The following is a 15000-nucleotide window of genomic DNA, read 5'->3' on the forward strand; positions in this document are numbered from 1 at the left end:
TCTTTTTTTATTTTTATTTTTTGTATTTCTTTCTTTCATTTATTATTATGTTTTATTATCCTAAGTATTTATACTTTTTTTGTAGTATGTTATATATTTATTAGAAAATATGAATACAAATTATATACATATTTTATATATTTTAATAAAAGATTAATAAAATAACCTTTTATTTTGAAATTATAAGAATATTTGTATTCCATAATATATATATATATATATATATTTATATATTTATTTATTTATTTAATTTATGATGTATAACGAAATATTTTATATAACTACTTTTAAATAATAATTAAATTTATAATTAATTGTTTTTTATAATAATATATTTTTTATTTATATATATTTTTTTTTATATTATATATATATATGGATATAGTCCGTTTTAAAGAGGAGGATACTAACATGTTATGCTGTGAATCCTCGAGTAATGTACTGGATAATGATTGTAAAACATTTTATTTATTAAATCCAGATGGTATTCTGGATTCAGTAGCAGGGTTAGAAAATTTATATATATCTTATATGAACATATCATATAAACCTATTATATGTTATAAATGTTTATCATTTTTTGAATGTGAAAATAATTATAATTTTATAAGGTGTCCGAAATGTAAAATAATAAATTCTGTAGTACCTCATGATAAATTAGGAAGAAAAGTTATTATAGTTATATGCTACCAATGTAATAATAGAAACATAACGAATATAGAATGTATCTATATTCGTTGTTATTTATGTAATTCTCTTAATTATTCCAAGTATTCACCTTTTAATATAAATAGTACTAATATTAATATAGATGAAACAAAATATGACACGAAATTTAATTACAAAGATAAGGAAAAACATAAAAGAGAACAAAAAGAAAAAAAGAAGAATAAAATAAAATATAACAATAATAATAATTATTATTTTAAATATAATAGTTCAAATAAAAATAAACATAATTATACAAGTAAAAAGAATAAAAATAATATGGGAAAGAAAATAATCAACTTATTTAGCCTTTCCAATATGTTTACATGTGTTAAACTTCCAAAGGATGATACATTAACAAGTGTTATATCGTCCATCGGAGAAAAAGAAATTCATAGTGATTTTAGATACAGTAGAAAAGATAGTATCCGAAGTATAAATACAGAAAATAATAGTATATATAATAGATACCGTATTAATAGTATCACAAGTATAAATGATAATACTAGTCAACATATGAATAATGAAGAGAAACAACAAAACGAAGATTTTATATTTCATCCTAATGATTTTTTTAATAATGACAATTTTAATAATTATTTATATGGAGAAAGATTAGATGAAGAATACATATATAATACTAATAGTAACAACAACAATAATAATAATAATATTAACAATAATAATAATAATATTAACAATATTAACAATAATAATAATAATATTAACAATAATAATAATAATAATAATAATATTAACAATATTAACAATAATAATAATAATATTAACAATAATAATAATAATAATAATAGTCAACGTAAATATTTTTCTAACGAACCTTCCCATGGTTATGTACCTGATGGAAGATTTATTCAAGATGATAATAGAAAAAAATTTATTAAAACAAGTAATAATAACAATAATAATAGTTATAATAATTATAATAACTATAATAATTATAATAATTATAATAATTATAACTCCAATGAACCTTTTAATAATGAATATATTAGGAATCCAACGAATAATTATAACAACATAAATAATAATTATATACAAAAAGGTAATAATAATTATATAAAAATGAATGAAAATAGAAATATGTACATGAAGGATAATAACAAAGGTATATACAATAATAATAATAATACGATGATGATGAATCAAGATTATAATAATTATAAACAAAATTATTATACAAATAATCAACAAGGATCATGGAATAAAGATAATAAAATATATTCATCAAATGATTATAAGTCAAATAAACAAGATAATTATTATGACCGTATAGGAGGACTTGTAGAAAATGGTAATGTTAAAAAAAAAGCTATGATATTCAATAATATGACACATGATTCTTCTTCTAAACATCATATTTCTAAAAATCAAAACCATTTGGATATGGAAAAACAAAAAGAATGTGATGTCAAGGCGTGTATTGAATATTTTAATAAACTAAAAAAAGGTAATGATATTAATATTAAAACCATACTAGAACGTGGTAATTATAAAGAATTAAATATACCAAAAGAACATTTAGAAAACGGACTCTTTTATAAAAATGTAGAATTCTATCAAAAACATAATTTAAAAAATTATGTAGATCATTATATTAAACCAAATGCAGTAATGGAAAATAAAAATAATATGAATAAAGATTTTTCGAAGCATAATAGTAATGAATATTATAAAAATAAACATCTTAGTGCTAATAATAAAAATAAAAGTTCAGATAACTCTAATATTCATAAATCAAATAATAAAAATGAAGAAGAAAAAAATAAAAAAAATAAACGTTCAGCAAATGATTTATATGATACTAAACGTGCTAATGCAGATCATGACGATAATATAAATAATAAGAAAAAAATAAAAAACGAAAATGCACGAAAACCTACATTTTACACAAAAGAAGAATTAATCAAGGACTTTTTTCGTTAACGTCATTATATATAGAAAAAATATATAAATATATTACATATCAAAGTTGTAATATATGTAAATAAATAAATAAATATATATATATATATGTATGTATATTTATTTTTATACCCTATTTTATGATTTTACAAATTTATAAATATTTCGTTTTCATAATTGAATATGATGCAAACAAAAAAAAAAAAAAATATATATATATATATATTATTTTAATTAAATCAAATAATTAAAATTTAATTTATTATATATATATATATATAATAATTCTATCTTATTTATAAATTACATTTTTATGAATAAAATTTTTTATGTATATATTTTTATTTTCAAAGAATACATATATATAATATATATATATATATATATATATATATTTTAATTTTTAACTACTTATCAGTGAAAATAATAATTGTCTTTTTTTTTTTTTTTTTTTTTTAATGATAAACAAAATCATAAGAAACAATATTGATGTTTTATATAATTAATAATATATTTTGAATTAAGAAAGATTATAATAAATGATAATAAAGATAAAATGTCTAGTCATAAAATACAAGTGACATGAATAATTATAATTATAAAAAAAAAAAAAAACAAATATAATAACAAAAAAAAATAACAACCAAAAAAGAGCATATATATTAAATGTAACATGAAAAGATTAAAACAATTTATCGTCATTTAGCCATTACGTTTTAATAGAATCAAAACTGTATACAAAAAAATAATAATAATATAATTAATTATAATGTTATAGAGAGAAAATAATGTAATGGATCAATAATTAAACAAATAGATATACATCTCTATGAATCCCTTATTTTTTTATTATTATATTATTTTTTTTTTTTATTCCTTGTCCAATGGATATGACAAAGTATTGAACACACTGGTTAATTGAAGACCTTGTGGGTGACTTAGGTATTCTCCAATTTCTGCATCAAAAATGGCTATCGTTTGGGAATTTAATAGATGACCAAGATTATCACTGGGACAATTGGAACCTAACAATATTTTACAATTTTTAGTCTCTTGAAATATAAAAGAAGTAACTTCTTTACTTTTATTTATACATTTTAATTTTGCGGAATGAAGAGATCTTCCTTTTTCCGGTTTATTCAATCTGATATCAAAAGAAAATTCATATTTTAATAAATGTCCATCAAAAAGTATGTAAATATCTACATCCGATTCACTGCTTTTAATAGCAGTAATGTTATAATCTTGACCATATTCTAATTTTCTTATACATTTTGGTCCATCAAGTTTTACGTGTATGTGAATATTTGGAGGAATAGATACAATTGCAAGTGTATCAATTTTTTTACCAATTAATTTTAATCCTGGGGAAGGTAATTTAATTTCTAATTCTTTGGGTATAATAATATGTCCCCATTTAAATAAATGAGTAAAGAATCCCCATTTCCCTCCTTCGTGTGGGATATTTTGAATTAGTTCGCATTTTTTCAATGAACTCAAAGCAAAATCTCCATATGCAATTGCTAAATTAGTATGTGGATTAACACATAAGAAACCATTATTGAAATCTACTGATTTGACAGTTACATTTTTCTTTTCATTTATATTTATAATAAGTGCTGTTTCTGCATTTATACGTATCAATGTAACATGTTCATTCAGTATACTAACAATAATTTTCCAATTTTTTAAAAACGTAGGAAATCTTTCGGTGTGATTGTAATTGATTTTTTCTTTAAATCCAGGAAGTCTAATGTGCACATCTTTTTCACCTTCGATTACTACATAACAATCTTCTTTTCCCCAGGCCTTTGCATCATATCTTCCTGATAATATAGATTCAAATTCTGAGGGAATTTCTGGTAGTTGAACTAAAAATTTAATTCTCTTATCATTAAAGGTAGTAGGTCTCAAAGCAATTTCATCATGATTTGATAGTGAATACCATCCTTTCTCATCACAATATTGAAATTGGTTCCAAATAACAGCATTGTCTGGTGTTTTGGCGTTATCTGGAGGTGTCTTGAACGTACATTCTATAATGTTTGTCATATATTATAAATTTAAATGAGAAATAAATTAAATAAATGGTATAAAAAAAAAAAAATATATATATATATATTATGTTACACATATATATTGATAATAAATAAATATAAGTATATTTCTGTAAAATCAAACACAATATAATGAATTCATAAAAATAACATTACATATATGATCTTTAAAAATATTATGAAAAAAAAATATATATACGTAGGACAAATTTTTTTTTTAAGAATTAAAAAGTAAATTATGGAAAGATATTTTTCAAAATTATTTTTAATTATCACCTAATAAAAATATATGCATAGCAAATATATTCATTTATTGATGAAAACAAATTTAATTAAGAAAAAAAAAAAAGAATGCAAAATAAAATAAAATAAGCATGTTGTAAACAACCTGAACAAAATTACACATAGCCAAAATTTTTGAGTGAAATTGGAACAATTTGTTCTGAACAAATTTTTTTTTTTTTTTTTTTTTAATAAAATGGCTTGTAAACTAACTATTTATAAATCCACTTTTTTTTTTTTTTTTTTTTTTTTTTTAAATTTTGTGTGCAACTTTTTCAAAATATAGACAGAAATAAATTTAAAATATCTTTTTGTATTTATTATATATTCATGAAATATCTATCACCTTTAGCATATATAATTATTTTACAATATTTTGGAATATATAATAAGAATATATACAAATATAATTTTTATATTAAACTTCATATTATGCCTTATGCTGAACATATAAAAATGTAGGAGTCTTATAAAATATATAAATATTTATATGTAGATCCTAAAAAGTTATATAATATATGTATATCCACACACATATATATATATATATATATATATTTATATATGTTACACAAAAAATAAGTCAGAATTAATCTGACGTAGAAAGGCATTTTTTTTTTTTTTATAATGTTATAGAATTAAGTTATTGCACACAGGAAAAGTTTCATAAAAAAAAAGATAAAAATATTATGATTAAAATAATAAAACAGTATATATATATATATATTATTTTTTCATATATGTTTTAGTATATATAAACAAAAATTATATATATTTTTTTCAAATGATATTTCACATATCTTCATAGTTATATAATATAATGAATGTTGAATATTCTATAAAATATTTATTTTATAATTCGAATATAAAATCGTAAGATTAAAATAAGAATATACTTACAAGTTATGTAATTTTTTTATTTTATTATTATATTTTTTTTCATTATTTGTGTCATTGATATAGACATATTATATATAGATATATTATATGTATGTATGTATGGATCCCATATTTTAATTTTTAATTTTCTTTTGTCAATTTTTTTTTTTTTATTTAAAATCAATAAGTCCTATTGAACCGATTTGTTAAATAAAAAATATGCAAAATGTCAAAAATAAGTAAAAGAGGGGAGATATACTTTAATGGATTTTTAAAATATTCCAAAAAGAAACAGAAAAAAAAACCTCTAGGGAATGAAGATGTTGGAAAAATAGAAGATATAGGGAAAACAAAAATAACAGATAACCTGAAGGATATAAATTCTTCATATAGCTTAGCTCAGAAAAGAAAAGAAAGTATAAATATGGTATCAAAAAAAAAAAAATCTAAAAATAATGATATAATAATTAATGATTCGAAAAAAAATACGAATGTAAAATCAAATAAGAACGTTTTAAAAACAAAATTGTTGAAAAAAAGTTTTACACCAAATTTCGAAAAAAAAACAGGTTCGATTGTTAATAATATTATTTGTGATGAAGTTCCTTCAATTCACGATAAAGGTAATAATACCTTAAAAAAGGAAATAAGGCGAAAAACACCAAAAATGAAAAAGAAGAAGACAAATAATACATTAAAGTTATCCAATTCATCAAGGAAAAGGAGTAATGGTTTAAAAAAAAGAAATTTAAATAGTAATAAAAGTTCAACGTATCTTAATAACAGTTATGGTAATTTATCCTACTTTACAGACTATAGTAATTATAGCATTCGTAATTCTTCTTATGATATACCTACTTCTCATAGTAAAAACAAAAATAATACAAAAAGATTATATGTAAAATATAAATATGAATTACCAACTATAGCTTCCTTAGGAAAAGTAAAGAAATTAGATTACTTGGGATTAACCATTGATGATGTGGAATTAAATAAAAAATCCAAAAAACTTTTATATAATTTATCTAATTTATACTTTGGAAATAGTAAACTTCAAAATAGTCTATATTATCATAAAAAATCGAGTCAAGTGGGAAAGAAAAAAAAGGAAAAAAAAAAAAAAAAAAACTATTATACATATGACTAAAATGAACACGAAAGGAAAAAAAAATATATATATATTAAATATATATATATATATATATATATATAATTTAAGGATTAAATAATCTATAGAAATGTATTTTATGGTTACTATTTTTATTTTTATTTTTCTTTTTATATTTCTTTTTATTTATTTTTTTTTTATATGTAACCAAATTCTGCAGCAATCTTTTAAAAAAACATGTTTTTTTGGTTATCATATTTTTTTTATTCATATATTTCGTGTCATTAATTCCCTTTTGTTTATACATACATTTATATTTCATATGTAAAAATGTAAGACGGGTAAAAAACTTTTTTAAAAAACACTTTATAAAAAAAAATACCATAAATTTTTAAAATAAAAAAATAAAAAGAATATTTTTATATGTATCATATATATTATAATAATTTAAAATATTCGCACAATTTATATGTTATAATTATAATAATATTTCAAAATTTGGAAGGTATTGAATGTATTGGCTAATAAATCTTTTTGTTGTACTAAAAATATTATTAGCATGTGAAGTTACATATGAATAATATGCTAATTATATATATATATATATAATATATATACATATAGATATATTTTGTATGCAATTATAAATTAAGCTCTTTCATTATAATACATATATATATATATATATATATATATATATTATATAAATGTTTATTCATATATTTTTTTCATTTTGCACATGCATATATTTACAATAATAAAATAAATAAATATATACGTATATATTTAATATAATAATATATGTATACATATATAATATATATTTTTCCTTTTCTTTTTTTTTTTTAATTCATTTATTATTTTCATTTTATTTTATTTTTTCTGCTTCATAATTAAATAATCTTATTTGAGTTTATATAAAATCGTTTATTATTTATAATAATACATTTTAAAATACTAAAATATCCTTTTTAAAGGCAAAAAAGAAAAATGAAATATATTAAAAATTATATATAAGCAAATATATACATACATACATATATATATATATAATATAATATATTATAATATAATATACATATTAAAAAGAACAAAAGCATATAACGACATAAAATATTGTTTTCTTTAAAATTTAAAATATTTTTACCCGTAAACAAAACAAATAAATAAATATATATATATATATATATATATTTTATTTTTGGAATACGTAAAATTATTCTTATAAATCATAATTTATAATTGAAGAATTTATATTAAATTTAACACAATGGTTATTACATTGCCCAAATTAAAGTACGCATTAAATGCATTATCACCCCATATAAGTGAAGAGACCTTAAATTTCCATTATAATAAACATCATGCAGGATACGTAAATAAATTAAATACCTTAATTAAGGACACACCATTTGCTGAAAAATCTTTATTAGATATAGTAAAAGAATCATCAGGAGCTATTTTTAACAACGCTGCTCAAATATGGAACCATACTTTTTACTGGGATTCTATGGGACCTGATTGTGGTGGTGAGCCTCATGGAGAAATTAAGGAAAAAATTCAAGAAGATTTTGGATCTTTTAACAATTTCAAAGAACAATTTTCCAATATATTATGTGGTCATTTTGGTTCCGGTTGGGGATGGTTAGCTTTAAATAATAATAACAAATTAGTTATATTACAAACACATGATGCTGGTAATCCAATTAAGGATAATACAGGTATTCCAATATTAACATGTGATATATGGGAGCATGCTTATTATATTGATTACAGAAATGACAGAGCATCATATGTTAAGGCTTGGTGGAACCTAGTAAATTGGAACTTTGCAAATGAAAACTTAAAAAAAGCTATGCAAAAGTAATAGGTGAATACTAATATAAATTCAAGAGGGAAAAGAAAAGAAAGGAAACATAAACTTGAATTAATAAGTGATACATATATATATATATATATATATATATATATATATATATATATATTTATTTATTTATTTAGCTGTACATTTATACAGAACGATATATTTTAATTTTAATTTTATTTATTTTTTTTTTTATTCTTCTTATATAACATATGATTTATTTTTGTACATTATAGAAATATAGTGTGTTATACTATATTTTATCATATTATTTATTCATTTATTTATTTATATTTATATTCTTTGAGAAAATATTTTATACAAGAATTAAAAACGAAAAGAATTTTTTAAAAATGCTTTAAAAAGTTAATATTTTTAAAAATAAGGGAAACACAAAACAAAAAGGTGCTGTATAAATGGGTGTATTAGTGGGTATTATATAGGTGTATGTAAAATGCAATGTATGTAGGTATAAAATATTACACATAATGTAATAATATACTTATGTTTTTTGTTCGAGAAATGAACATGTCCAATTTGTTCCTTCCTATATTTATTCAGGATTTAGGAACAATTCTTCATTCGTTCACTTTATAATTAATCAGATTTACAGAAGATGATGATATTATGTATACGTGTTATTAAGTGATGTAAATATATATATATATATATATATATATTTATTTATTTATATAACATTTCCTTTATTTGTTTTATTTATTTTTATGTCCTTTTAAATTTAAAAGGTAACGATTTAAAAGAAGGAAGAGTAAATTTTTTTTTTTTATAATTCTTGGTTTTTTTTTGTAAAGCATTTGTTGTGTTAATAAAATTATACTTTCCTGGTTTCACATTTCTCATATAAAGAATATTAATATTATTATCGATTGCATTAATAATATCATACGTTATATGTTTTGAAATATTTTTTATTATATCATAATGAAAAGAGTTATTTTGTATATGTTCCGTTTTTTCTTGTTTAATACATGAACTAAAAGTAACATTTTGATTGTTATTATTACTTGTTATTTTCATTTGGATAATATAGTTAGAGTAATATTTATATAATGGTATAAACATTAATATGTAGGATGTTGTGTTATCATCACTTATTTTTATTATATTATATTTAAAAGGTAAATGTATCCAATAATGTTTTTTCGTTTTTGCTTGATATACAATTATATTATCTTCATGATTTAATACTTGTACTTGAGTAAATGGATTTTCTACATATTTTAAGCCATCAAATTCTTTATATTTTGAAAAGTTATATAATGATTCCTTTTTTAATTTGTATGGTAAGAAATTAATAAAGTTGATAAAATTGTTTAATATGTATGTTTTACTCATTTGAATATTATGTTTATTAGTAAAGGTTCGTTCAAATATTGGTATATCTTTAAGGTTATCTATTTTTTTGATATCATTATTTTGAATGTTAACATTATTATTAATTATTTTTAGAATATATTTTTGTGATGGTAAAAAGAAAGAATAGTGTGGATTTTTTTTAAATGTAATACCTGAATTGTATAGAGAAGTAATGGTATACACAGACACTGCTGATGTGCTTAATATCTTGGCGATCTTTTCTTTATTATTTATGGAATATGTACATATATCATTAAAAACTCCTATTAATTTAGCTAGATAATCATCATCTTCATCTGGTAATTTTATATGTAATTGTTTGGATCACCCTGAATCTACAGTTCTGGATAATATACTTAATAATATTAAAATGATTAGTATATACACTTTTTTTAAAATCATTTTAAAAAAAATAAAAAATAAACAATAATAAATAATAAAAAATAAACAATGAACAATAAACAATGAACAATGAACAACGTTTATATTGACATATATATATATATATATATATATATATTTATTTATTTATTTATTTATTTAATATTTATAACAATAACATTTTTTTTTTTTTTTTAATAAAATGGAATGAGTTTATTAAAGCAATATTAGATATATTAATATTTTTTCCTTTTTAAAATATTATGTTGAGAAAAAGGGCTTAATAAATAATATTTTTTAGTATATATATATATTATTTAATTTTTATGTGAACATTTATATAAATATAATATAAAATATTTATAATATGTGTAATGAGAAAAAATAAAAACTTAAACAACCAAGTTGAATAGTAAATAAATAAATATATATAATACATACATATTCCATTATTTTATTTTATTTATTTTATTTTATTATATTTAATTTTTTTTTTTTTTTTTTTTTTTTTTTTTTTTTTTTTTTTTTTGTTGTTGTTGTTTGCTTTGAATAGAAAAAAAAATATATACACATATAAATAATGTAATATTACATTATATATATCAATATTGCCTTTTTTTTTTTTTTTTTTTTTATTTATTTCTATAAAACATTTTTATATGATAAAAGGTGATGAAAAAAGGGGAAAAAAAAAAAAAAAAATGTTTCATTTTAACAATAACCGTATTATTTTAAATTCATTTAAGAAGTTTATTAGAACGGGTAAATATAAAGACCAGGTAATTAATTATAAAGAGATATTTTTTGAAAAGAAAGAAGAAAAAAATGAAGAGGATATAAACATTTTAAAATTAATACATATTGAGGATTTTAAAATTTGTAAACCGAAAAAGAAAAGTTTTAATAAAAAGAAAATTGTTGATAAAGAGGAAGAAAAAAAGGAGTGGACGCCTCGCATTATTCATAGAAAGGACGATATAAAAAATGAAGAAAGGAACGAACATTTAAAGTTAAATGAATCAAATATAAATAAGGAAAAAGAGAATTATATAAATGTAGGTACACATCATTCTTATAATTTTAATAAAATGAATTCACATAGTACTAAAAAATGTAATAATTATATAAATAATAATTATAAGAATCCAAAAAAGAATATTATTTATTTAACTAATTTTACCGTTACTAATAGTTTTATTAATAAAAAGTATTATATAATTAAAAAACCAAAAAAAAATTCTGATGTAGAGGAGGATGAATTAATGTTACATGAGAAAAGATCACTTGAACTTTTGAATAAAATAAAATGGAGGAATGAACAGAATGAGGATGAAAATAGAATTGTAGGTAATATAGAAAAGAATGAATTATATGAAAATATGAATGGATCGTTTAATAATTTGAATAATGGTAATCATAGTGATAAGAAAGTTCATTTATTAAATTCATTGACTTTTGATAATAAGGATAAAATTATTAAAAAGATATACAAATCATCAATTAATCATGTAAGGGATGAAAATTTGTGGAAAAAATATGTACAGAATGTTTTTATTATATCTTCATATTTGGATTGTCCTGACATTGTAATATTATTTTGGTGTTTTAGTAAAATAGGATATAGAGATAATAGATTAGTAAATTTATTATGTTCAATCGTTTTAAAAAAGATAAATGAATTAAGTCCATGTGCGATTGCATTATTATTAAATAGTTTTAAAAAATTAGAAATTAAAAAATATGATACCATAGAATTATTAACAAATCAATTTTGTTTTCATTTATCAAATAGTACATATCAAGATATAGCTCTAGTTTCGAATTCTTTATCTTTTTTTTATATTTATCATAAAAATTATTGGAAAAAATGTATATTAAAATTACAAAATAATTCATATATTACCTGTCCATTACATTTATGTCTAATTTTATCAGCATTCGCTAGACTTGATATAAGGGAAGGAAATATTTTATTATCTTTTAGTAAAGTTGCTAAACGTCTAGTTCCTGATATGTCACCTAATAATTTAGCTTTAATTATTCATTCATTTGCAAAGTTAAAATTTGTTCATCCTAAATTTTTTAATTATCTTTTTCAACATGTTCATAAGTATTTGGATAAGCAACTTGAAATAATATACAAGGTTGAAGAAAAAATAACTAAAGGGAGTAATAATAATAATAATGACAATAATAATAATGACAATAATAATGACAATAATAATGACAATAATAATAATAATAATTATTATGATTATGATGAGGATGCATTATATAGTAAAAAGAACAAAACAGTTATTAAACATTGCGATAATTATAGAAACAATGTAATTATTAATGATAATGTTCAAGACAAGGAAGAACTTAATAAATTGGATGAACACTTATCCGGAATTAAAAATGTGGAAGAAGATAAATATTCAAAAAATATTATGATAAATAATAATTATGATGCAGAAGAAAATTGTAAAATAATAGAAAATAAAAAAAAAAGCTATTTTAATAAAGAAGCAACAGCAAAACATACACCTTTTGTTGAACATAATAATAAGAATGAAATTTCTGAAAATAATAATGTGAATCATAATATAAAGACAAATAATAGTTATATTAATAAATGCTCAAAACTTAATGATAATAAAAAAAAGATGTTCGATTTACAATCACTTGTTTTATTATTATATTCTAGTACCTGTTTAATTACTTGCACAGAACAAATGACATTAAAATTAATTTATTTGATAATGCCACATAAAGATTATTTAGGTGATCATAAAATAGATAAGCTCAAATATGTAAGCGATTATCTACAAAACCTTTTCCCATCCACTTTTGAAACATTTCCAAAAAATGTAAAAGATTTTTTTTATTATATAGATACATATGAAATAAAAAAAAAAAAATTAAAATATAGTGCACGATGGATTAACGAATTATCACGTATTCTAACTAAAATGAATGTAGATCATATAAGAAATGTATACATAAATAATATATGTACAGATATCATGTTAACTTCAACAAATGTTATTATAAAATGTCTAGGCCCATACAGTTATTATATCAACTCCTTAGTAACCACATCGATATCTGATTTAAAGTTGAAAATATTAGAAAGCAAAAAATATAAAGTAATAAATTTAAGTTATCATGATTGGAATAAATTAAATGACTATGAAGAAAAAATTAAATTCTTATACTCTTTTGGACGACATGCAGCCAACATTTTTTTCATAAATAATAAACAAGAATCGGTAAACGAACAAAGAAATAACCAATCTATATCCAGATCACAACTAAACAAGAATGAAAAGGGTGTACAAGATATAGATATAAAACTAAAAATGAATTATCCTCACAACATGAAAAATCAAAATATAAAATCTCATTCACAATCTTCCATTGAGTTTGATGAAAAAATACAAATGGATGAACATTTTTCATCTGATGAAGAAGATGAAATATTGAACTTTTTGGAAAAGCAAAAAGGTACAATGGATATAAATCGAAATGATTATAATGATGATATAGAAAAAATTAAAAATTATTTGTCTTTCCCAGGTGGCTCAAATGGACATAATGCCTGACAAAGTGTATGTATATATATATATATATATAGATAGATATATTTATTTATTTATATTTATAATAATCCATATAAACATATTTGTATTCTTTTCATATTTAAATTTTTTTTTTTTTTTTTTTTTTTTTTTTCGTGTATTTGTTCCTAATATTATAAAATATATACATATATATATATATATATATCCTTTTTTTTAAGTAAAAATATTATTAAACTATTTTAAATAATATCCTATGAACACCTTTCTATTTTAACAATAATATTGCCATTTCAGTTATTTAATACTTAAAAAAAATAAATAATAATATAGAAAATTTTAATATATATGTATATATTATTTTAAAATAAAAAAAATTCTTTTATATTACACATATATCTTTCCTATATTTTAATTTTATGCTTTAATATTTGAATGGAAGTTATGAAATAAATAAAAAGTTTGTGCAAGAAAATTTCGGTCAAAAATATTTTACATTCAATGTAACTATATAAATAATGTTTATTTAATAGGTAGAATCGAAAAAAAAAAAAAAAAAATTAATATTAAAATTAAAATATATTAAAAATCAAGAATCACTTTATTATTTTTTTTTTTTTTTTTAAATAATCGTCATAGGAAATATTTATCAAAGTATTTTATATGAAAAAATACAGATTATATTATATATATATATATATATATATATATAATAATATAATGTAACATTTTAGAAATAATATTATATATCATAAATATATTACAGATCTATATATGTATTTTTTTTTTAACACATTAATATATAATGAATCATAAATATTTATTTTATATTTATATGGTATTATAAAAATATGTTCT

General features: G+C 19.2%; 6 protein-coding genes across 6 annotated transcripts; 4 read left to right on the plus strand and 2 right to left on the minus strand.

Moving 5' to 3' along the window:
• Positions 1 to 375: 375 nt before the first annotated feature.
• PF3D7_0814500 (conserved protein, unknown function) lies at positions 376 to 2652 on the plus strand (the record flags this gene model as incomplete). Its single annotated transcript, XM_001349343.1, has 1 exon — positions 376 to 2652. The coding sequence occupies one exon, from the start codon at positions 376 to 378 to the stop codon at positions 2650 to 2652; it is 2277 nt and encodes a 758-aa protein (XP_001349379.1).
• Positions 2653 to 3501: 849 nt separating this feature from the next.
• PF3D7_0814600 (conserved protein, unknown function) lies at positions 3502 to 4683 on the minus strand (the record flags this gene model as incomplete). The annotated part of the gene is made up of 1 exon (XM_001349342.1): positions 3502 to 4683. The coding sequence occupies one exon, from the start codon at positions 4681 to 4683 to the stop codon at positions 3502 to 3504; it is 1182 nt and encodes a 393-aa protein (XP_001349378.1).
• Positions 4684 to 6075: 1392 nt separating this feature from the next.
• PF3D7_0814700 (conserved Plasmodium protein, unknown function) lies at positions 6076 to 6996 on the plus strand (the record flags this gene model as incomplete). Its single annotated transcript, XM_001349341.1, has 1 exon — positions 6076 to 6996. One exon carries the CDS (start codon positions 6076 to 6078, stop codon positions 6994 to 6996), a length of 921 nt encoding a protein of 306 aa, XP_001349377.1.
• Positions 6997 to 8227: 1231 nt separating this feature from the next.
• PF3D7_0814900 (superoxide dismutase [Fe]) lies at positions 8228 to 8824 on the plus strand (the record flags this gene model as incomplete). Its single annotated transcript, XM_001349339.1, has 1 exon — positions 8228 to 8824. One exon carries the CDS (start codon positions 8228 to 8230, stop codon positions 8822 to 8824), a length of 597 nt encoding a protein of 198 aa, XP_001349375.1.
• Positions 8825 to 9544: 720 nt separating this feature from the next.
• Positions 9545 to 10600, minus strand: PF3D7_0815000 (selenoprotein; the record flags this gene model as incomplete). The annotated part of the gene is made up of 1 exon (XM_002808800.1): positions 9545 to 10600. The coding sequence occupies one exon, from the start codon at positions 10598 to 10600 to the stop codon at positions 9545 to 9547; it is 1056 nt and encodes a 351-aa protein (XP_002808846.1).
• Positions 10601 to 11238: 638 nt separating this feature from the next.
• On the plus strand, positions 11239 to 14166 carry PF3D7_0815100 (heptatricopeptide repeat and RAP domain-containing protein, putative; the record flags this gene model as incomplete). Its single annotated transcript, XM_001349337.1, has 1 exon — positions 11239 to 14166. The coding sequence occupies one exon, from the start codon at positions 11239 to 11241 to the stop codon at positions 14164 to 14166; it is 2928 nt and encodes a 975-aa protein (XP_001349373.1).
• Positions 14167 to 15000: the final 834 nt, after the last annotated feature.

This window comes from Plasmodium falciparum (assembly GCF_000002765.6).
Source record: "Plasmodium falciparum 3D7 genome assembly, chromosome: 8".
Taxonomy (NCBI): Eukaryota; Apicomplexa; class Aconoidasida; order Haemosporida; family Plasmodiidae; genus Plasmodium; species Plasmodium falciparum.